The sequence below is a fragment of the Pteropus medius genome, unplaced genomic scaffold (assembly GCF_902729225.1).
Source record: "Pteropus medius unplaced genomic scaffold, Ma_sr-lr_union100, whole genome shotgun sequence".
NCBI classification, from domain to species: Eukaryota; Metazoa; Chordata; class Mammalia; order Chiroptera; family Pteropodidae; genus Pteropus; species Pteropus medius.
In genome coordinates, this window is record NW_024352785.1 from 699,717 (window position 1) to 725,019 (window position 25,303).

General features: G+C 32.8%; 1 protein-coding gene and 1 pseudogene across 3 annotated transcripts; one reads left to right on the forward strand and one right to left on the reverse strand.

The window, feature by feature from the left end:
• GIN1 (gypsy retrotransposon integrase 1) lies at positions 1–25,252 on the reverse strand. Of its 3 annotated transcripts, XM_039848396.1 has the most exons (8): positions 25,123–25,252; positions 17,107–17,252; positions 15,373–15,566; positions 13,486–13,791; positions 7,937–8,128; positions 7,664–7,840; positions 6,847–7,132; positions 1–476 (listed from the first exon to the last, which is right to left on the reverse strand). In XM_039848396.1, the coding sequence occupies exons 2-8, from the start codon at positions 17,243–17,245 to the stop codon at positions 202–204; spliced, it is 1,569 nt and encodes a 522-aa protein (XP_039704330.1). In that variant the 5' UTR covers positions 17,246–17,252; positions 25,123–25,252; the 3' UTR covers positions 1–201. The 3 variants fall into 3 exon arrangements, with proteins under 3 accessions (XP_039704330.1, XP_039704331.1, XP_039704332.1); XM_039848397.1 differs by lacking the exon at positions 7,937–8,128; XM_039848398.1 differs by lacking the exons at positions 17,107–17,252; positions 25,123–25,252 and having other exon boundaries at positions 15,377–15,509.
• LOC120590749 (tigger transposable element-derived protein 1-like) lies at positions 19,901–25,019 on the forward strand (annotated as a pseudogene).
• Positions 25,253–25,303: the final 51 nt, after the last annotated feature.

The following is a 25,303-nucleotide window of genomic DNA, read 5'->3' on the forward strand; positions in this document are numbered from 1 at the left end:
TATGCTTCCTTTGCCTTTATATATGTGTACTGAAATTCAAACATGGTACAATTTTAGATAAATAGTTATAAAATAAACCTTCAGGATTTAGTCATTAAAAGTGTGTCAAGACACCTATACAACATTTTTTTGATGAAAAAGATATCAATATTCAAGGAGTTATACATTCTAACAAACACTTTAAATGAATTTCAGTATTTACTAACTTAAGTACTCAAGGACTTGGTTTGAAGAGTCCAACAAGCTGAAAGTCTGCTTTTCAAGAGTACTATTATCTTCTAACAATGGAGAAATTTTGGCATTTCTATATTCTAACAGTTCACGATCCTTGCTTGATGTCAGTAATTCATTATCGACTATACCAATAGTTGCATCTTCTACCAGAATATTTGCTTGGTATGCTCCAATTGGAATATCTGGCAATCCAATGTAGTCATGATCTGCCACTACTGAACCTTGTAAGAGATAAAAACTGTCTGAAAGAAAAAAACATCACAAGTATTCTTTTTAGAATTATAATTAAATATCATTTTTTTAATTAAACAATGTTTAATGAGAAACAAAATCCCAAGTAATAAAAATTAACTATCAAGATTAATTTCTGGTGGGTTCTCCTATCTACTAAATAAATATACACGTAAAGAATGAACAAAATGATATATAAACTTGACAGTTCATATATACAGAATTCAGGAAAGACCAAGGATTTAAAAAGGGCCAAGTTTTCCTATTTCCTTAACTTGTCTTTGGTAGGTATGGCCTAGCGGGTGGAAGGGGCTGGGGATTATGGTATAGATTAAACAAAAGTTATAAAACTATTTTTGATGTTGATGATATCCTTAATATGCTTCTGCAAAACATTTCTAGGTGAATTAATGGGGTCTTGAAAGACATTTTTAAAAATAAAACTGTTAAATTTTTTTAAAACTTTTTACAACAATAGATACTTTGCCGACCTTTATAGAACCCATATTATGACAATATCAAATTGTTACATTATGAAGTTATAAATGAAAATGAAGATAAAATTTCCAGAATCAAGCTTATGTGATAGGAATGTGTGAGTAGGCTACAACGCAGTTTAAAAAGCTTAGCTTAACTATAATTTAATAACAAATGCTCATGAACTTTTAAGGTATTGTTTAAATATTGACAAGGAATTTTCCTTATTAGTATTTTATTCTATTTCGAGCAAACTTGACAGCTCTATCAGGGAAAAAAATGCTTAAAATGAAAGTTCGACTGATGCCAAAGCAGTAGAATTTTTATAAATAAAGGTTAATGTATATAAAAGGATTCCTTCCTATCTGATATTTTAATTAATTATAAGAAACTTTTTCACCATAGCTGATTAACTTCCTAGACCCCTGCCTTCTCTTTCTGGATTTTCTCCCAAAACATTAACAGAATCTCTTGAAAATTTTAGTGGCCTAAAGAACTCAAATTTTAAGTAGCCTAAAGAACTCAAATTTTAAGTTCAAGAAAGAGCTAACGGAAGATTAATTGCCCATTTGGATTAGAGATCAAGGAAAGATTTTCAGAGCAGATAAAGTTGCCATATAGCCTGGAACACAATCCCTTTTCTACCCATTCTCATATTAATGTGGGAAAGCTCATGGGCCCTATTCCAACTCCAGAAGATTATACATCAAGAACTTTCAATTTACAAACTTCAACAGATCAGACAAATCTATGTTTTCTACCAACAGATGGCATAAATAGTCTTGGGTTTCTATGGACATTTAGTTTTTCCCATTTAGTTCTTCATTAGGCAAAGTGTACTTGGTATTTTAGTTTTCAGAGTTTTTCCAAGTTTAACCCGACCACTTCTTTATATAAAAGTAGTAATTGGAATGAAAATGTTAAGAAGATATATATATTTATGATGGAAAAGAAGTATGGATAATTGAAGGTGGTAAAAATGACTATCATATATTAGCATGGGATGAATTTCTGGATAAGAGGAACAATTCTGAAGATAAAAAAATCAATCAAGGAACCCATGAGAAGCGCTATGTCTAATAGTAGCAAAAAAGAAGAAACAATAGAAGAAATTGAAACATTTTTAGAATGTGTTAACTAGAGGTTCAACATCAAAGTTCACTATTACCCTGTTAATACTGGAGAAGGCTAGGTAGTTTAGTTGTTTGTAAGAGAACTAATGAAGGTTAGGTATGGTAAAAGTGCTGCTGACGAAATTTTTCTAAGAAACCATGGAGAATTCCATAGGTTCAAGGCCCGTACAATAATAATGCAAAGTATCAGTGACAGCAAAAGCCACAGCATTTAAGGTATTCCAAAGATCCTTACAGATATCTCTGACAAAGGAAGTTTTGTTTCAAAAACTTTTTTCATACAGATGAAGGTCTATTTAGAAAAATATGTCCAGTAAACATGTATCAACATGAAAAATATGCAGAGATGTAAAGCTTAAAGAAGTTACCACTTTGATTTGCTAGAAATGTATTCATTCAGACTTTGAGCTTAAGTACTACCTAGTTATAAAGACTTAAAAACAAATAGACTTTACCAAACTCATGTTTGTAAGAAAAAAGGTTCTATATATAAATGAGATGTGTGTTTACACACACACACAAACACACATGCTTTTTATTTTAAATAAGCGATAAACTTTAAAGTACCTTATTGTAATACAACTATAGAGAACAAGGCTTATACTCAGCAAATTTTACACAAATCACTTTATATGCAATGGAAAACTACTCTGGAGATTTCAAGCCTTGTTTGTGTAGGAAAAAAAAGAAAAAACAAAATTCTCATTCATTTAGAAAGGTCAAATATGTTTCAATTCCTTCTATGGCCTAAATCTATTGGAGCCAATAGAAATGCTCTTTAATCTCAAAAAAGATTACCAAAAATTACTAGATAAGAGACTCTTGAGGCCTTATGTACATGTTGAAATACTTTAGATACACTGGATTATATAAAATATATTATTAAAATTATTTTCACCTATTTGTAGTACTCTAATGTGGCAACTAGAAAATTTAAAATTATGTAATTTTTGCATTACAGATCTATTGGGTAGCGCTGATCTAGAAAAACCCTGAGTTGGGGATATAGAAAAGAACTATGTAAATTTTTGCCCTCATTACATATAGAGAGGTAAACAAACATCATTTTAAAGAACTTTTCTACTCAGTCACATCACATAGTAGACTTTAAGTGTTTTTTCTTTTCTCAATCTACTGATTTAGTTCTGATTATGACATCAGTTTAATAAAAGCAATATTCAGTTTTGACCAGACTGAATAGTCTTTAGTTTCTTAGAACTGGAACTATGTTCAAGACATTTCAGAAAGGTGTTATCAGCATTTCCTTACAGTTTCAAGGAGTAAAAAAAATGAGATTAAGAAATAAATTTTTAAATTTCCCTAGGGAGAAAAATAAGTTAAAATCAAAGCCTCAGAAAAGTCTGAGTGATTTGGATTAATTTATTTCTTTAAATAGAAAGAAAAGCACAAGGTTTCAGAATATTTAATTTTCTTATTCAGAAGAGAGGTGACTAATCCTATATATGGCTTGAAAATCCTAAAACCATTAGAATGTGTTGCCATGTTAATGCATCTTCTCATGATAAAATAACTATAATTTGATACTACATAATTGTTATTATAATAAATAGCCACTACTAACAACAGAAAACTAAATGACTCTGAGTTTAGAGATTATATAACTAAGAGGACAAAGTCAGGCTCTTTGCATAAATAATAAAGTCAAGATCATGGGCTTGATAATATAGGGACTAAAGCTTTGTTTTGTTTCATGAATGTAGACCATATTGTGGTGGGCAGAATAATGGGTCCCTAAAGATGTCCATATACTAATCTGTGGGACCTGTGAATATGTTACTTTACATGGCAAAGGAGAATTAGGATAGTGATGGAATTAAAGTTACTAACTAGCTGATCTTAAAATAGGGAGATTATCCTGGATTATCTGGGTGGGCCCAAGGACTAGGGTCCTTAAATGTAGAAGAATAGAAGATTGTAGTGATGTGATGTGAGGACTACCTGTCACTGCTGGCTTTGAAGACAGAGGAAGAGGGGGGCCACAAGTCAAGGAATGTGGGTGGTCACCAGAAGATGGAAAAGACAAGGAAACAAACTCATCTAGAGCCTACGGAAGGGAACACAGTCCTGCCAATGTCTCGATTTTAGCCAAGTGAGACCTAGGTAGGACTTCTAAGCTACTAAACTGTAACATAATAAACTTGTATTGTTTTAAGCCACTAAATCTGTGGCAATTAGTTATGGCAGCAATAGGCAACTTACGATATAATAAAAATCATTTCACAAACTGAAGGGCAACCACACTAAAACTTCTGAGGGAGGCAGACACAAAGCTATCACAGTAACTCCTGCCAAAAACAAAACGAATAAATCTACTTAAAATCTATGCCAGATAAAATGGGTAAATAATATATTTCCTTGCAAAGGAGAACATTATGATTACAAAGAGACACTATGGTATATCATAAAATTTCCTGTTAAAATAATTAGTCTTGAAAAGGTAACTGGCAGTGAACTAGACAAAATGGCAAATAGGCCTGCTTAAAATAGCAATGAGAAATATTGTAGGACTAGTACGGAATGTGCTCTCTCTACATTGTGTTCTAGATAAGAATGGATAAGAAGTTGGAGACAGAAGTATATCTGCTTTGGACAGTGAGTCTTTAATTAATACAGCTATGAACCTCAAGGCTAGTAAAAGTTGCAATGACAAGTACAGACAGAGAAATTCATAGTTCTTTTAGCTACAGCTCATCTAAAAGTATGTCAAATAAAAGAATGGGGTGCTTATTCAAAGACATTTTGTTTGCTTTAAATTTAGTTCCAGGGCTCTTTAAACTCAGCTTTTAACATAAAGGTTTTCAGGAAAATATGTGATGTTGAAGAAAGATTATAGAAATCACATTTATCTTGAATTTCTGCAAATAAGAGAAACACTCAAAAAGGACCAAATAGTAATCAAGAACCAGATTCCAGGATGGCCAGGTCAGCACTTTCATGCTTAGCAAGAAAAAAGTTTACTCAACAATCTCAGGTTTCTTATGTGTATACTAGTACTAAAATTGCCATTTCCTTTATATTACTGGAGAAATATCTACAGAGAATTCAAGCATGAGGCAAAAATTATACTTCCTCTGTTTAGAAACTATTCTACTCAATTGGATTCTGAAATATTCAGGGGTAGCAAAACGTTTGGCCTCCTGTCTCTGGCAAGTGCAAATTCAAAATGTTGAAATAGATCCTGATATAGCAACATTTTAAACATAAATTTAGCACTAATTAAGGTTAACACATTAGAAGGGAGCAAGTCCTGAATATCAAAGTTTAAAGAGAAAATCATGCTGAAGAAAAAAGATAACATGTACCAGTATAATCATCTTTTTCTACTTAAATTGAAGAGGGGAGAAATCATAAAGGGTAGCTCAGAAGTAAGAGGCACAAGAAATATAGTATTTATCTTTTAAAAAAGAGAATGAAGGTACTGTGAGCTTTCAAAATTAGAACAGTACAAGATAAGTTTACTTCTAGAACAACTGGGTCTGTCACAAGTAGACAAAAGGGTACTAAGAGCTTTTACTTTTACCATTTAAAAAAGAAAAAATGCAGCTAGCATAGGAATGCTATGTCTCCTAGGATGTGACATTTTCAGTGATCGAACTATTAAATACAGAATGTTATAAATAGAATGATGTCATTTGTTTCCAAAGACTATCAATATACTGGAGCAATGCAAAAATAATAATCTTTTAAAAAGTGAGATATTTAATGGCAAACTTTGGGAGTAAGGGTAGGACTGTAATCCAGAGTTATCTCGGGAAATGGGGTTAACATGAGAGTAGTGACCCAGATCAGAGGTAGAGCTGAGCTACTACTTAGTAGACCCCAAGGACTTCACATCTTAAAAAGTGTAGGTTATCTGTTGCTGTTGCTCTTATAATTATTCTTTAAGTCTGTTAAGTAATTCAGTTGTTTATATTATTTAAAAATATACTAAAGTCTATCTTTCATTAATTGTTATTCATATTCAAATAATATTGTGCTTTATTTATAAGAAAAGCAAAATTAACTGGCTAAGGTACCAATTAACTCCCTCTCAGTTACCCACTCCAGGGAAACTCTAGGGAGCAAGCACACTAGGACAAAATAAAACATTCTCAATAAAAGTGAGATTTAGTCTGAAAGCCACGGCAAAAAAATGTCATTTAGCTCTAGTCTATGGAAGAAAGGGTTAGAGAAATCAGGTTTATTTTGACTGTTCAGGACCATATTTGGAGGCAAGTAAAATCTTGTTCAGGGTGCTATCACCTCTTTTTTTATAGCACCTTAAACATTCTGAGTATACCTTACTCTGCACCCCTTCCTGCACCCACCAAGACCTGACTATGATGCGATGTTAAAAATTAACCACATTTTTGAAGTTCCCTAATATATTTATCTCGCAATAGAATTCTGGACAGTATGTTTGTTTCTGACATTATCTTGGTTTTTTTTCATGCTAAAATGAGGCACAAAGTTACTCATTAAATATTGTAAAAGTAAAAACAGGAAACAGATTAACTCTTCCTTCTGAAACAGGTTCAGTATCTCCCACATGAACTGTTGAGAAAGTATGTGAAAAGTACACTAGAAATCAAAATAAAATCTCTTACAAGCCTAACAGAAGAGACGTTCTAATAAAACAGATGACCTGGGATCTAAAACCATACCAAAGTTTATAGAAGAGAAAGCCTAACCAAAGGGGTGTGTGTATGTATTTTTAACTTCTCTCCTCATTCAAATAAAGTAAAAATGTAGTGAAGTGACAGATATTTACCTTGTTCACTGGATTCTCTTACATAGGGCTTAAGGTGAGACATTTTGATAGGTCTCTTAAGTCTATTCCCAGTGTTGTCTCTCAGAACAGCACATCCATTTTCTGTAATATAGTCTATGACACAAGGACCAACCCATTCAGACTGGAAACGACCATCCTTCCACCAATTTTTCCTTTGTCTTAAAACTTCATGACCCACTTTTAGATGAAATGGATTTAATTGCTTTGGTTTCTTTTTAACAATGATTTTGCTTTTATTTAGTTCATCAGAACTGTTATTCTCCATCTACAAGTACAAAATAAAAAAGAGAGAAAGGGAACAAAGGAATAAAAGAGCTATAGTTTCTTGAAGATAAATGCAGACAGTAATGATATTAACAAAATGGTTATTTTTTGAGAAGCTACTTAAAAGGTAGGCATGAATCCCTTTTAATTCTTAAAACAATATTTCAAAGCCAGCATTACCTCAACTTTACTTAAACGGAAACTTAAATAGTAATTTACCCAAGTCAAACAACTGGAAATTAACAAGGCCAGGGATTTGAATTCTACTCTACTTGATTCCAAAATGCATGGTTTTCTCATAACTGTCTCTCAGAATTTCATAGCTAATAAACATAATAAACATTTATCAAGACAAGCAGAATTTGGTAGAAAAAGAATTGGTTTAAAGGTATATGTATATATATATGTATACATGTGAGTGTGTGTGTGTGTCCATGTGTGTATATATGCTATATATATGTGTGTGTATATATATATATATTTAATCACTTGATAGATTTTTCAATTAGAGTTTTCTATTAAATAGAATCACCTGGCCCACTGAAGATGTCTTATTCTCCATTAGTTTATCGGCTTCTTTAATTGCATTTAGAATCTTGGCAAACATACTTGTATTATCACCATCCACTTCATAGAGAACATCTGAAGTCTCAGGCACATAAGGATTTCGATTAAACATTTGAAAGTATGGTGTATTTTTAGTAGGCTCCTATTTTAAGAAAAATAAACAACAATTTGTAATAAAACATTTATCTAGGCAAGAAAGTCATAATTCAAAAGTACAGAATTACAAAAAGATATATACCAAATGAGTTATATTGAAAGCAAATGAAACAGCTGGTAGGTGATCATCCCAGTTGTTTGGGTGTTCAGCACAGTGTTTGGAAAGAAACGTTTTAATTGTGCTAGGTATACTTTCAGTTTGGTTAACAGTTTGAGAGGCGTGAGAAATTACAATTTGCTTTGTGCCAAATAATCCACACAGTTCAACATTGATCTGAAAAATATATAAAACAAAGTTGACTTTAAAACTTATATTTTATTTTTCCTTTGATTAAAAGTTTTCAAAATTTGAATCTTGCCTTTTCCATTAACCATATAGCCATTCTATATAGAAACATATATTTTGTTTAAAACAGTAATTACCATTTATTGAGTCCTTATTATGTGCTGGTGAATGCACTTCATGCTTAACATTATTGTCATAGCTTATGACAATTTTATAAGGTATTATTAATCCCATTTTAAAGATAAGAAGCTGAAGCTTTGGGAAGTCAAGTGCCTGGCCAGAGACACACATACAACTAGGAAGTGGACGACCAGAATTTAACATCAACTCTGAGTTCAAATAACATTTTAATTCAGTAGAGAGTTTCTTTAAAAAAACACTAGGTCACATAATCCAGTTCGCAGCTATGTGACTTTGGCCAAGTCACCAAATCTCTCTGTGTACTCAGTTTCCTTATCTGTAAAATAAGGAAAATCTTACCCCAGGAGTCCTCTGAGGATTATATGAGTAAATCTTTGTAAAGACGTAAAATAGTTCTTGGCAACTAGTAACTTTATAACTCTTAATGTTACTATTGTTGTTGTTATATTTATTATGTGCAGGGCCTAAAAGAAGTCAAAAAGAATTTAGAAAATGTAAAATAATTTACTTTTCCTACCTTACACCTCACACTATTTTTATTATTTTTAATTGGGTAAACTTTTGGCTGATAAATCTGTTTTTTAAAACAAAAGTATTACATTTCTTGTTGCTTTATTGGAAGAAAAGTAGTATCAGAGTAACTAAAAAGGTAAAGCTAATAAATAAAGGAAAAAAGTCCAACGAAAACAAAATTGCACTTCCCAAGCTCCTCTGCAGACAGGACAGTCATGTGATACAGGTCTGGCCAAAAAGATATAAGCAAAAGTTGTTAGGCTTTTAATAGTTGTTGGGCAGACTCGGTTGGTGCCCATTGCCCTCCCTCCTCTTTCTGCCTGAAACGCAGACTTTGTGGCCTGGGCTCTGACATCCATGTTGTAAGCATTAAAACTGAGATTCACGTGTTAAAGATGTTAGAACAGAAAGCTGGAAGCATCAGTTCCCAATAATATTCAGAGTTATACTTCCAACCTTGGACAGCATGGCCTCCTTTTACCTTAGTGTAAAATAAACTCCTAGTGGAGTTTATACATTGGGGGAAAGAGAGGCGTTCTCTGTTACTTGCAGCTGAATACAATTCCTTGTATGTACTAATTTAAGCTGTCCCCTTTTAATTCAAAAGTAATATTTTAAAAAATCCAGAGAATAGGTGTATTTGGGAAAGACTCAGTCTGAGGTCATAATCAATGGTTTTAAATGACTGACCTCTGGAAAAGGCTTCAACTTCTTTCTTTCAAGAGGCTGCCTAAGAATGATCCAGTGAATCCATTTGTGAAATACTATCTTGATATCCTTATCCCAATAGCCTTTTTTCTTCTCAGCAAATCAGACATTCCATTAGTGGTTACAATTTTTGTTTCCCATAAGACATATTTTTAAAATTAAGTAATTTTCCATTTGAAAATGTTTTTTCTCTTTCCTTCAGAGGTTTACAAAAAGTTCTTTGTACATTTTTATTGAAACAATTTAGCAAATATCTAAGCCAAGTTATATTAGAAACATAACATCTGTATTTTCATCCAACTGTATAATAAACCTCCCACTTTGTGTATTATGTTCCAATCTCATTTCAACACTTTAACAGTGTTTTCTGTCAGTATTTGCTGACAAAATAAATTTATTTTGCTTGCTGTGAAATATTTAAGCCATTTAAGTCACAGCAAAAAGAACATATTTTTCCTAATCGTATGTAATTTTTAGTTTTTTTGTTATTATTAAACCTCACAAAAAAGGCTTATAAACATTTACCATTAACTTTGGTAAATTTTTCAAAGACCTGGATTGATTATCACGTGATTTTAAATATGACTGGAAAAAACTGCTGGCAGTTCATATTAGCTTTACACTGTCATTATCTAATATCTTGAAGCACTATATTCACTTAAGGTGAGACCATTCATTAATAAAAATGGCAAATCATTATTTCAAATAGTGTTCTTGATAATTTCAAATTCTGGTGGCCAATTTCCTATCAGATGGAATTAGTTCATATTTGTTTTCATTCCATTAATATGTCTATGAAAGAGCTAGTACCACAAGTTAATTAGAAGTGTTAGCTCTAGCTTTTTTTTTGTGGTTGCTAAGTGACTGCATTATTAATATTATTTTGTTTTACTGCAAAAAAATTAAGCCACCTGGCTATTCTATAAGGTGTAGTTTGGTGAAAACTAGATGATAGCCGTACATTCAATTATTGCTAAAAGCAAAAGAATTAGTCAGGGAACCACTGCAGACTCCTACACGTTGTGGATTTTCACTTCTTCTCAGGATATCTTCACATTACCAAGTGTAACACAACATCGTCTGCCTTATTGATGCAGGATGCTATTATCAATCTATACCTATTATTAGCAAGGCTTCATTTCTTTATTAGATAAAAGAAAAATCTGAACAGAAGTTCTAATACTGTCATCCCACAAAATGGATTGTTTTACACACCCTATTTTGCAGACTACTACTGTGCCAATCAAGGCAGGCAAGATTATGCTACAGTTACAAAACACATTAGTATCTTGGTGGCTTAACTCAACAGTTGTACTGTTTGTTCATTCAAAGTCAGCGGCAGGTCAGAGTGTCTCTCCAAGCAGCAACTCTCTACTAGGTGCTTCAGTAAATATATAATATGCAACATATACATAATAAAACTCTTTATCCAGGTTTTTAATTTAATATGTTGTAAACATTGTTCATCTCATTTCCTTTCTTTATAAACATCATTTGCAATGGCTACACAATATTTCATCATGACTGCACATATTTTTCTGAAACGCTGCACTTTTTTTGGCTATTTAGGTTGTTTCCCATCTTTTGCTAAAATAAATAGCATTGTGGTATTTAGAATAAACAAACAAACAAAAAGAGCCATGCTTATACTTTAGGTAATTGCCTTATAATAAATTCTTACACATAGGTTGCTAACCAAATGACAAAAATATATCTATGGCTCTTAATGGATCTTCGGCAAATTATTTTACAAAAGAACTAGTTTCAAGTTGCAATGCTACCAGTAATGTAAGGCTATATCATTCTATCTTTAGTCTGTTTGGTAGTATTACTGTTTGCTGATTAGATAAGCAAAAAGGGGTCTTAATTTGCATTACTTATTACTATTGAGTTTGAACACTTTTCCATGTTTATTATTCTTATTACCTCTTGTGAACTATGTTTTCTGCCATTGACTAAATTTTTTTGTTTGAATCTTTTATAATAAAGACATTATTATAAAAGATATTATTTATAATAAAGACATTATTTCCTGCATGGATTTGTTTTATTTTTGCTGGCCTACTTCTTAGCTTTTATGTTTGGGTTATTTTACCACACATATGTTTCTAATTTTTATGTAGCCAAATTTGGTGATGTTTTCCATTAAAATTTATACCACTGTTCCTAAGCTTAGAAAGTTACTTCCATCTCTAGAGATGATTAAAAGAAATCAGTTGTATTTTTTTTGTTTCAATTAAAAAAATAAAAATTCTTTAATCTACCTAAAAACAAGGTAATTTTGGTATGTGGTATATAATTCTAAAACATTACAGAAATAATTAGAAACAACTAGAAAATTGTCATCTATGCTGTTAATTAAATTTATTCAATAATACTTCTCTACTCCACTCATTTGTGATGCCAGCTCTATCATTTTAACCATGGTTACCAAACTCTATGCCAAGGTGCTGCCTTAACATCTGTTGGACATCTGGAAAACTACTAGCTTAGGATAGTTTATAGTCTCAACATCTGATAAGGCTACAATCTTTTTAATAATGTCACATCTTCACAGAACTGGTTTTTCGGTAGATGCTGACATAAAGCAACTACTGTGTAAAAATCAATGTAAAACGAGAAATGAGGATGGCACTGTCCAATCTGATTCCAAGATTTGAGAGGCTGACCAGTGTGCAAAAGGTCACACATGCCATCAATAAACAATTGTGGTTATTTGAGAAAAAATAAAAACATTTTTTCTTTCAACTTATGAGTTTTTTTAACGGTTCAGTGGTTAGGACTCACGCAGAAAAGAGTTAACTTGTATTAACCTTAGGTCTTAAGGTTGCTATCCCTTAAAAGTCCTGATTGATTACAAGGTTGGCCCCTGACTCATGTGTAGGAACTTGAATTTGGGAAGGGTTTCCACCATTTCCTAAATGATAAGGGTGGCTCACTCTATCTAACCTGTTTATATAAACAAGGTGGTTTATGCTGAACACCTTTCCTTTGAGAGTCTAGAATTTTGGTACATGCCAGGCAGACGGTACCTATGTGACCAGAATTAAACATGTACTGTGTGATTCTAATGGGAGAAAACAACTTAGATGCTTGTACCTGATTTCTCCTAGAATTCTCCCCCATGAGCTTTTTCTGTTTTGTTTTGTAAACTTTCATTATAATAAATCTTAGCTATAAGTATGAACATTTGCTGAGTCTTCCTAGTAAATCATAAAACCTGAAGATAATCTTAAGGACCCCCTGACACAGGACCTAACTACGTAATAAATATAATATTAGTGTGATATTAGTATTTCTTTTGGACTGAGAAATCAAAGGTGCTATGAACCAAGACAGTCTTGCTTTTTCTTTTTTTTTTTTTTCCCAATACCAGTATCCTGTTAATTATAAAAAATTTTAAATATGCCTTAAGTACAGTACTTATATTCCTTTTTTACAATGTTCATGTATATTCTTGTCTGCTTTTTCTTTAAGGTTAACTTTAATCTGGAAAAAAGGCCAGGGTAAAGAGAAAAGCTCCCTCTTTTTTAATGCTGATTATAAACTCATGAATTACATAAATTAATTTTGATTTGAAAAAATCAATACCTTTCAATATAAAATATTCTCATTCATGAAAATCAATACCTTTCAATATAAAATATTCTCATTCAATATAAAATATTCTCATTCATCATTTAGTCAATTCTCCCTCTATACATCAATTGGAATTTTTAAGCTAGAAGTAAATAGAGATTATATGATCCAACCACCTCATTTCAGTTTGAGGAAACCCAAAGATAGATTACCAACTAGTAAGTGACACAATAAGTACTAAAATCCTGGTCTCTTAATTTCCAGTCCAACTACCTTTGTACTATACAATATTAAACCCCTATATCTGCAGCAATTTATCTAAATTTATTAAGCACCCTATAATCTACAAGTGTGCTAGGCACTGAACGGTAAGCTTCTAGATCTAAGGAGTTTATTTATCTTACCTGATGAATGAACTCATCTCTTTGGTCCATTATTATTTTCTGAGGAGGTCCATATAAGAAAAATATATTGATAATAGCTTTAGAAATTTCTGATGCTGAAACATCACAGAGAGGCAAAATCACAACCCATTTTGTGAACAAATCTGTCATGATTACAGCATATACATGACTTCTGTTGCTTGTATGAAATGGGCCCATCAGATCAACAGTAACTATACTCCATGGATTTTCCACCTTGAGAAGGTGCTGTTTAGGTGCTAGCATAACTGTATTTTTTGCCACTTGACAATGCTGACAAGCATATACCTACAAAACAGGAATACAATACACAAAAGACATGCAAATGTTAATATATTCAACATAATAAAAACAGTCTTATAAATCTGAACTTTAAAATGGTCAATAGGTACTTTTTGTTTTAAAGAAGAAACTTTTGGACTGCTCTAGAATAGAATAAAATCTATTCAGGATAATAAGCAAATATTAGTTGCTACTACTATTCGATGACCATATTAAAGAGTCTTATTCACATGGAACATAATTCTGGTTTTCCTTCAATAAGTATTTATTAAATGAACAGATCTTAACACAAGTTTGCTATAATTTTTAAATCAGTATGTAAATATATAGTAATTTGTATTAGTAAAAATTGTTTCTTTTAAAGTTATCACTCTTATAAGTTTATTCATCTATTCCAACAAGTATTTATTAAGATATAATTTTATTCAAATAATATTTATAGATGCAAGAAATTCCTTTAGGTCTTGAGAAAAGAGAATGGACAAAAAGCCCATGCTGTCATGGAGCTTTCATTTGAATGAGATCAATCGATCAACTTATGGATGGTGCCATTGCTCAATGTATTTCTGGAATTCTACTTTGGAAACTACTTTCAAACTAACTCCTGAACAAAATTAAAAAACAATCTTATTGAATTATAGTTACTTTTGATCAAAATTTTTATTTTCTAACTTATGCACAAATTACCTCTGGTTCTTTCCAAAAATCATGTCCATTCTCAAATGATAATGATTTGATGAAGATTTCATCAAATGTTTACAAAGGAATTTGTGGCAGGTTCTAAATGCAAATACAAATATTGAATACCTGCATAGACTCATAAGCTGGTAACTCAAAAATGGCACTCTGTTAAATGCTGGTTTAATTCTTTATGCCTAAAATGACAGTTTTTTTGATGCGCTATTGCAATTATTAAAGGGATCTCACATACATAGCAAGGAATTTCTACCATTTGCAAACTGGACATAATACAAAGAGTAGAGATCAGTTGATTTACCAACAGAAATCCCAGAATTTCTAGGTCAATTTTCTATTAGAAGAAGCTGAAGGTCCTAGTGGATTATAAAGTTACAAAGTTCACACCAATTTCATTATCTTCACAAATTGATTTTGCATTTAGTTGATTTTGGGTTTCTGCCATATTTGACATTCTCTATGTCAAGATGAAATAGGTGCAAAAGATGAGAGTACACACTGCACTTGATTTATTATGAACTTATTCACCTCTCAAGAAAAGATGGGATGACTGCCATAAAAGAGCTAACAATTGAATCAAAGGAATTTCAGCCCCACTTATATTCTGCCTATACAAAAGAGTTCAATGATGAAAATCTGGTTCTTTAAAAAAAAAAAAACCTATCTAAATATAATGTTTAAATAATACTTTGTTCTAGTTCAAATTATACTTCAGTGATTTTAAAGAATTTTGAAAGGAAACAAAACTCCCTTTAAGTGTTAGTACAAAAACTACCTACATAAAAAGTACTTAATGAGGAAGTGTTACCCAGAGCAAATCTGGAGCAATCATGAAGTCTGAATATCTATTACAAGACAGTATTCAAAATATTCTAAAAACATAAGCCATACCCACTGTTTGACATCATTGGTCACAGAAGTCCAATAGTAATTGGATTCCACTAGAGTAAGGGTTCTGGATATGCCATGATGGGCTCCAGTGTCATTTTCATGGCATTCTCTTAGGACTTTCTTTTTTTCTTCTTCTGAAACAATTACCAAACGATTTTGTTTTCTGTCTTTTCCAACATAAAACAGCTTTTTTTCTGGAATAAATGATACCAAAAGATATAATTGCAATTTTTAGAGACCTATATTAGTTTTAATATAATCAAAGCCTTTATTTTGAAACTATGAGGCATCTTTTTAAATTAAAAACCCTTTTCCAAGACAAAATATTTATTTGTAATGATGCTACCATAAATGTGAAAGGTCCTCAGCTGTTACACATACTAGATATATAAGAGAAGCACTAGCTGCCATCATTTTGTACCTAGCAATAAAAATGAAGCTAGCTTGTCCACTAAAGCACATGATAACTATGGGAGTATAAAATTATTTTTCTATGGGAGTACTCAAACTAGAAAAATACTTATAGGCACCTCCTAAAAATGGCATAATTATCAAATAAATTATGTACAAATAAGCAACTTCAGGAACAGAATTTTCTGAAATAGTATTTTACAACTCCAATTTTGTAAGCAATCACGTCTCTTAAATTTTTCCGAATTTGAGTAAGAGGTTGGGTTGGTAAAGCCAGAGAGTGGGAGAACCTTAATCCTCAAGACAGTTCTTGGTTTCCTTTTGGGAAACACCTGAGAAGAATCTACAGCTGTGGAGCAACCAGAGCATGGAGAAAACCACTGCCTCTCCAGCGTGGATAAGTGTTCAAACTCCAAAATATGCCATTAAACTATTAATGTGCTGAATTAAACCCATTCTAAGTGGAACGGTCTTAAATTAGAAGGCAAGCAACTTGAGGGCAGGAACTTTATCATATTCATCAATGTATTCCCAATACCTTGTGATTTGCGCACAGTAGGAACTGGGTAAATTATCTGCTGAATATATGATTAAATAAATTAATCAATGAATCCTCACTTTAAGAGGTAATAGGCGTGCCTATTATTAGAAGAGATGTACGTAGGGAGTTATTTATTAGCAGGTATTTATTATCTTAGAATTTTCTTGGCTTGCTTTGAAGACAGCCCAATTCTGTACCTATTCAAAACAACAACATTCATTTAGTTATCTGGCGACTGTACTTCCTGCTTGTCTCATTCCAATCTTCTCTTCCCTTCCCCTTTGGAAGAGGAGAAAGGGGTAAAAATTATCATAATCTTTCAAGATAAATAGTCTGCCTTTCAAATATTTAATTCATTTAGGGAGATTCTGGGGTCCAAAAATAAATGTAATCCTAAGATTATTTAACAGCAGTGGGAGAAGGGACTCACAGAAATAAATATAGTAAACAAACAAGTTAACTTTATCAATATTTTCATATTAAGCATCAAATAAGTTCTTCATTGATAGTAACATGAGTGCTTCGAAGTGCACCATTAGAGTAGGAACCACCTACTTTTTCATGGTATCATTTTCTATGATTTTATGCCCTTTTCATGTTTACTGGCCTTTGATTAGCTTCAATGTGATTTTTACTTTGCTTTTGATTGAGTGGCACCATCAATTCAACTGGTAATTGTTTAGCAACAAATTACTACAGAAATTCTCAGGATTCCACAAAAAACACATACAGAGAATCATCTATATTAACTCTATGTTCAAGATTTGAAGCCTTAATTTTACCTTTGAAGACAAATTTTTTTGCCGCTCTTCTTATGCCACTTCTCTCACTCGGCAATGTGGTTGGATGATATTCACCAGTTCGTTTATAATATGCAATCTGTTTAAGATGAAGGTCACCATTTTTTCCATTACGGACCATTGTGAACCTAGGTAAAATGTATTTAAAGATATAATTTAAATAATAAGCTAATTCAGTTGCTATTTCAGTCCAGGTTTCTGTCGTATTTCTGTTTACCTATGAACTGGACATTCCCAAAATACTATCTATGTCAAAGATAATTGTAGTATAGAAAAGAACAGTGTGACGTAGATGAACTAAAATATTCAAGCGCTATTTTTGAGATACAGAATGACAAATTATCTTGTCTCTTTCCATGTGACAAGAAATGCTGAAAATTTTCCACATACTGGGAAAAAAATGAAGTACACTTCAAAAAGTTTTACTTAAAGTCACTCATTACCATCAATTGAAATGTTACTCATTTAGGATGGTTCTGTTATGAGACACTTAAATAAATGATAGGTTATAAGGAGAGAAATGTAGTTTAAAATTATTCCTAAATAATATATGCATGGTCACTGCAAAATGCAAAAACCCATTCAAATCATTTATGAGAAAGATATATTTTGGAAATGTTCAAATGATAAATGACAGAGAACCTATTCAGTTAGGCTAGATCACTTTTCTGAACTCCATGTTAGCTGCTTTTTTCAAACAGAAATGATTTTTGATCTTTTGCATACCTTCTCTATATTATAAAGAAAAATTTGACTGTACTGACCAAGACAAAGCAAAACTTACCTATTTTAAACCCTAAGTAATATGAGAAACCACTACATTAAAAAGAAAAAAAAAAACATTTTCTTTAATTTTTTCAGATAAAAGGAACTATCCTTTGCTGGTTATTCTGTTTGCCACCACCCCCACCCATCCAGAATCATTTGTGGCCCTTTCTTGTCCTGCTGCCATACCCTAGGAGCCTGACCCTTACAGACTGCATTTATAGTTTTCTATTCCACAAAGTCCACCCTACACCAGTATAAAAGATAGACTGAGGTGGAAAGATAGAAAGGTCAGTATAGGTCAGTAAAGGGACTACTGCATAATTAAGATAAAATTCTGAGTCAAAGCAGTGTCAGTGGAAATGGATAGATAAATTTTATAAGAACTGTGGCTGACTGAATGTGCAGAGTGAATAAAAAGAAAAGTCTGGGATTATCTCTGTAGTTCTGGCTTGGGAGAAAGATGACAAGTATTAAACATGTATTAAGCTCACAGATGAACATGTGAGTGGTAGACAAAATTAAGGCAGTGGAAGGAGGATTTCATGGAAAGTGCACTGTGTAAGAAGAACAGGAGACATTTCCTTATCCTTTAACATTCACATTAAAAAGTTCAATCATCTATGAATCCTTCCTGACCATATCTATTTCCTCTCAGGTAGAATTTGTGCACACCTTCCTTGCTATACCCACAGTACATATTATAAATCCCTCTGAGAATAGCCAGAGGAATAGGAAAAAAGCCAGAAGAGGTTCTGGTCATAGAAGCCTAGGGAATAAAGAGTTCTTAAGCACCAAATAAAGGAGAGGTTAAGTGATATAAGAACTAAAACATGTCTAGTGGTTTTGGCAATAGTTACAGTAGTGCAGGGCAGGTGGCAAACAAATTGCAACCGTGTAAGGAATAAATGGGCATTGAGGAAGTGGATTTAGTATGCTTAAGTTTTGTTATGAAGGCAATTAACTACATGACAGGTGCTAGAGACAAATATGAGGTTTATTCGTTGATCTAAAAAATATTATTAGGTATCTGCTATGTGTCAGATACAACCCCAGAGATAGAATAATGAACAAGACATATCCTCATGAGCCTTATGGAGTTTACATTCTATAAGAGTTAAGAGATTGTTTTGACATCCATGTTCACAGCAGCATTATTGCAATAGTGAAAAGGTAGAAACAATCTAAGTTTCCATCATTGGATGAATAGATAAACAAAATGAGATATATGCATACAATGGAATACTTATTCAGCCTTACAAAGGAAAGAAATTCTCGCACGAACTACAACATGGATGAATCTTGAGAACATTATGCTATGCGAAATAAGCCAGTCGCAAAAACACAAATACTATATGATTCCACATATACAAGGTACCTAGTGTAGATGAATTTATAGAGGTGGAAAGTAGAATGGTGGTTGTCAGGGGGAAGGAGGTGTGAGTAATGAGGAAGTTATTATTTTAAAGGGTACAGAGTTTTAGTTATGCAAGAAAAAAAGAGTTCTGGAGATGAAGGGTGGTGATGGTTGCACCACAATGTAAATGTATTTAATATCACTAAACTGTAAACTTTAAAATAGTTAGGATGATAAAGATGTCATCTAGGACTTTCATAGCTAGAAAAGAGAAGTTAATGTCTGACTTCAAAGCTTCAAAGGACAGGCTCTCTTATTAGGAGATAATGCAGCTGGTGACTTTAAGTTGAAACCAATGCTCATTTACCATTCCAAAAATCCTAGGGCACTTAATAAAATCTACTCTGCCAAATTTACTCTGCCTGTGTTCCATAAGTGGAACAATAAAGCCTGAATGACAGCACATCTGTTTATAACATGGGTTTACTGAATATTTTTAGCCCACTGTTGAGAGCTACTGCTCAAAAAAAAGATTCCTTTCAAAATATTAATGTTCATTGACAATGCACCTGGTCACCCAAGAGCTCTGATGAAGATATACAATGAGATTAATGTTGTTTTCACACCTACTAACACAACATCCATTCTGTAGCCATGGATCAAGGAGTAATTTTGACCTTCAAGTTTTATGACGGTTATGTGCCACTTAATGATGGGGATAGTTCTGAGAAATACATTGTTCATCATTGCGCTAACATTATAAAGTTTACTTACACAAACCTAGATGGCATATAGCCTACTGTATTCCTAGACTAGCTGGTATAGCCTATTGCTTCTACGCTACAAGCCTATACAGTGTGTTACTGTATAAAAAACAACACAAGATTAAATCAAGCACAAGAGAAAATGATGCAATCAAGAAACATAGTATGCACAGTCTGTATGAGGCTGCTGCTGGTGTAATATGGCATACTTTTATATATACATATAGAAAGAATACACTCTAAAATAACAAATAGTATAGTAAATACATAGACCAGTAACATAGTCATTTATTATCAAGTATTACATACTGTACATAATTGTATGTGCGCTATACTTTTACATGACTGACAGTGCATGTTTGTTTACATCAGTATCACCACAAACACATGAGTAACATGTTGCACGAGGACATTAGAATGGCTGCAACATCACTTGGCAATAGGAATTTTTCAGCTCCATAATTTGATGGGACCACTGTCATATATGTGGTCCACTATTGACACAAAAATCATTTTGCACCTCATGACTGTTATTTAAGAAATGTATTTTGTAAGGCTATAGCTGCCATAGTGATTCCTCTGATGGATCTGGACAAAGTAAATTGAAAATCTTCTGGAAAGGATTCACTAGTCTAGACCACTAAAAACATTTGTGATTCATGGGAAGAAGTCAAACTCTCAACATTAACAGGAGTCTGAAGAAGTTGATTCCAGCCCTCAGGGATCACTTTGAGGGATTCAAAAGTTCAGTGGAGGAAATAACTGCAAATGTGGTAGAAATAGCAAAAGAAATAGAATTAGAAGTAGAGCTTGAACATATGACTAAATTGCTACAATCTCATGATAAAACTTTAACAGATGAGAAGTTGCTTCTTATGGATGAGCAAAAAGTGTGATTTATTGAGATAGAATCTATCCCTGGTGAAGATGCTGTGAAGGTTGTTGAAATGACAACAAATAATTTAGAATATTATATAATCAGTGGATAAAACAGCAACAGGGTTTGAGAGGACTGACTCAAATTTTGAAAGAAATTCTACTGTGAGTAAAATGCTACCAAACAGTATCATATGCTACAGAGGAAGCATTTATGAAAGGAAGTATTAATTGATACAGAAAGCTTCACTGTTATTTTAAGAAATTGCTACAGCCACTCCAACCTTCAGCAGCTATCACCCTCATCAGTCAGCAGCCATCAACATGCAGCGAGACCCTCCACCAGCAAAAAGATTATAACTTTGCTGAAGGTTCAGATGAAGGTTAGCATTTTTTAGCAATAAAATATTTTTTAATTAAGGTATGCACATTTCTTAGACATAATGCTACCGCATACTTAATAGACAACAGTATAGTGTAAACATAACTTTTATATGCACTGAGAAACCGAAAAATTTGTGTGACTTGTTTTATTGTGATATTCACTTTATTGTGCTGGTCTGGAACCAAACCTGCAATATCTCCAAGGTATGTCTGTAGTAATCATGACCGTGTGATACTGACAAAATGATAGCCACTGGTCAGTGGAACAGAATAGATTCTCCAAAAACAGAGCCACGAAGAAATGATAAATTGATTTTGAAAAAAGTGCCATGGTAATTCAATAGAGAATAAATAACATTTATAAGAAATGATGCAGGAACAAGTAAACATCCATATGAAAAAAAAAAGATGAATCTCAACTCATATCTTGCGCTAATTGTAAAAATTAACTTACGATGGGTCATAGACCTAAATGTAAAACCTGAAACTACAGAACTTCTAGAAGACAACAAAAGATTTTCTTGGTGAGCTTAGGTTCCCAGACAGCAAACAAAAAGAACTACCCATAAAAGAAAAAATTAAAAATTTTGTTCTTATAAAGATACTGTTAAGAAAATAGAGAAACTAGAGTTGGGAGAAAATATCTGCAGTCCATATATTAATAAACAACTTGTGTCCAGAATTCATAAAGAATTCTCAAAGCTCAATAATAAAAAAAATCCAATTTAAAAAATGGGAACAGGATTTTAACAGATACCTCATTAAAGAAGATATGGGTGGCAAATAAGCACATGAGAAAGATACTCAACACCATTAGACAATAAAAACTGCAAATTAAAACCACAATAAGATACCACTAAATATCCATCACAATGGCAAAACAACAACAAACAAACCTAACTATACTAAGTATTACCAAGGATGCAGAGCATTGCTGGTGAGAATACAAAGTGATGTAAACATGCTGCAAAACAGTTTTAACCCAAGAGAAATGAAAGTATATATTCACACAAAAATCTGCATGTGACTATTGCTAGAAGCTTTATTCATAACAGACAAAACCTGAAAACAATCCAAATGATTATCAATTGATGAATGGATAAACAAATTGTGGTAGATCCACACAGTGGTATACTACTCAGTACAGATAAGGGACAAACTATGAATATACCTAACAATATGAATGAATCTCAAAATCATTATACTAAGTGAAAGAAGCCAGACACAAAAGACTACATACTATATCCTACTATTTATATGACATCTAGAAAAGCCAAAACTATAGAGAGATGATTTTTTAAAAATTAAAAAGAAATTTATTAAACTACAAAAGCAATTTTTAAATTGCAAACATTTATACAGTACTTTGCTGTGATGATCTTCACAACATCTAATGGAGTAGATACTAGTTTTATATCTATGTTATAGATTTAAAAATATGGAGGTTCAGAAAGATTACCCAGTTGACTCATAGCAACACAGTATGTGCATGCGCTGACATTTGAACCTTGGTCTCTGCTGCTTCAAATTTCATGTTGTTTTTTTTTCCCCCTGCTACACTAGTAATTATTTGTCAACCTCAGCTTTCATAATACTAGGTTTGGGCCTCTTAGAAAAGTTATAAAATGATTTTATATTAAATAATTTAGATTACAAATAAGAAATTAAAGAGGTCTTGTTAAATCTTAATGTTTACATTGTTTCAGTGTTTGGGACACAGTGGACATTCGACTATTTGTGAATGAATAATTACATGCATTTCCTGATAGGAGAGGTATCAATGAATTAAAAGAGGGCACATATTCCAAAGGTAACTATTATTTCACTTCTGGGAAGACATTCATTTCCTTATATATGGCACTGCAAGTGGGGTATATCTAAGAAGGTAAGGCTTTTAGGAGTCAATTTCTAGTGTGTGAAGCCACCTAAGGCTCAGTATCCATATTTGGAAAAAGGATATAAAACTTATCCCTCCTTTTTCATAATTATGTGGATCAATAATATAATGGATTTAAAAATCTTTCCAAATGGTAAATCAATATAATTATTGTTAATATACTTAAGTATTATTATCATCCATATCAAGCTGTTCAAAGAAACATCCTTTTCTTTTCTCAAAATCTTTATTTACAACAAATAAGATTTTAAAATCTCATTCCTTTCGCTAATGGTGATTAACGTTTTCTAGCAATGTTTATAATGTTTCACCAACAACGAAACCTAGAAACTGTATCAACAGTTGTATACTTTATAATGAGATTACAGTCTAATGTGGTTTACAAGCTTCAAGTTCTAGCAGTAAAAACTGATGACAAATAGAACATGCACAAGACAGAAAAATCAGTTAACAAAAAGTAGTGTTTTAAGTAGATAGTTAAACGCTTGCTGCTAGTATTTGTTATTTACATATAGGAAAAAGTTAAAGAACCAGTAGTTGGTTTTTTTTTTTTTGAAGTATATTCACCATTTGGTCCCTAGAAACCATCCATTTAAGTAGTTAATGAGAAAATGGCTTTAACCTGTAGTATGGAGAACACTTTCAATATCCAAATATTATTAAACGAAGGTATCATTTACAAGGGAGAATTAAGTGGTTTGAGTTATATTAAAAAAAATGAAGATTATATTAGGCCTTATTTGGATATGCTCATAGTTTCAAGAATTTTTGTTAAAAAATAATTTATTGTGTATTAAAACATGTAGGAATAAGAAAAGGTAGTGAAGGTGGCTCATTACAACTTCTAGTTTCACAAGAGGAAGTGTCAGGGTCATATTTGGTTGAACATTTACACTTATGTCCCTTGCACAACATGAAATAAAATCAATAAATACCTGTGTAAATATTTATTTCTTAATTCCTTTAATAATTTTATTTTCTGTGTGTGTTAAAGACAGTTAAGTATCACTTTAAATAAAATTAGAATCTACCTGTTTCACCAAGGGTAACCATCAAAGCTACCAATTTAAGCCTCTAACAGGATGTAATATGCATGTTTCAATTTAAAAACTTAAAACCTGTAATATTTCAATAAACATGTTCACTGGGATCAGAATATTACTTGTGAATTATTCTAATCTTTGAAAAATGTAAAAGCACAATTTTATGTAATTTCAAAGACTGGGAAATCTAAATACACCAGATTCTTCTCTCTAATCTGCTTCACTTAAAATTACAAATTCATTGAACAGAAATGTCATATCAAAATGCATACACATGAAGCCACGTGATACATGAATTTCCATTTTGCAAATTCTCTACTTTTGCTCAGAAACGCCCATTTAAGGAAAAGCCATCCTGAAAACAAATGTGTCCTTTTCCTTTAAGACTACGGGACAAGATTCTGCCTTAAGCTCGCGTTTCTCCCAGCACAAGAGATCTTAATTTGGGGCAAAAGGGTAATATTTCAGAACTTGTAACAGCTATGATAAAGGAGAGACTTCTTTAAGGTCAAGCAAGTACCCCACTCAACTTTTGAATTTGTTCGGTGTCTCGAACGCTACTTTAACTGGGAAGGAGCATTTCCAGAGTGTTTAGGCGGCTCGTTCAATCTTAAGGGCAAGGTCCAGCTAAAGTTCGCACAAACTGGAAAACGACCATTAAGTAAAACTCGGTACACCGAGTAAGCACGTCCCCAGGCCCTACAACGGAAATCGCCCAGTTTCTGCTCTGCAGGCGCGGTACTTCGCAACGCCTAAGAAAGGCCCTCCCGCCCCAAGGGCGCCTGCGCAATATCCACGGATTCAATTAAACCCTTCCTAGGCAAGTCGACGCGAATGGTTTTGAAATTGTCAGGTCACGCCTCATTTTAAAAATCATTAAGTATGACAAAGCACACCAGAATGACCACTCACCGAAGTGGTCCTAAACGCAAGCGACAAGATTTAAGCTTCCTCTCGCGACTTATCTGGTGCTACCGGAAGCGGAACAACCCGCGTTATAAGGGGAGGAGGATGCTTACGGGAGTGGTGGAGCCTCGTAGGGAAAGTTAAAGCGGATCTTTTGGCTCTCGCCGGAAATATTTCCGCCCGGTGA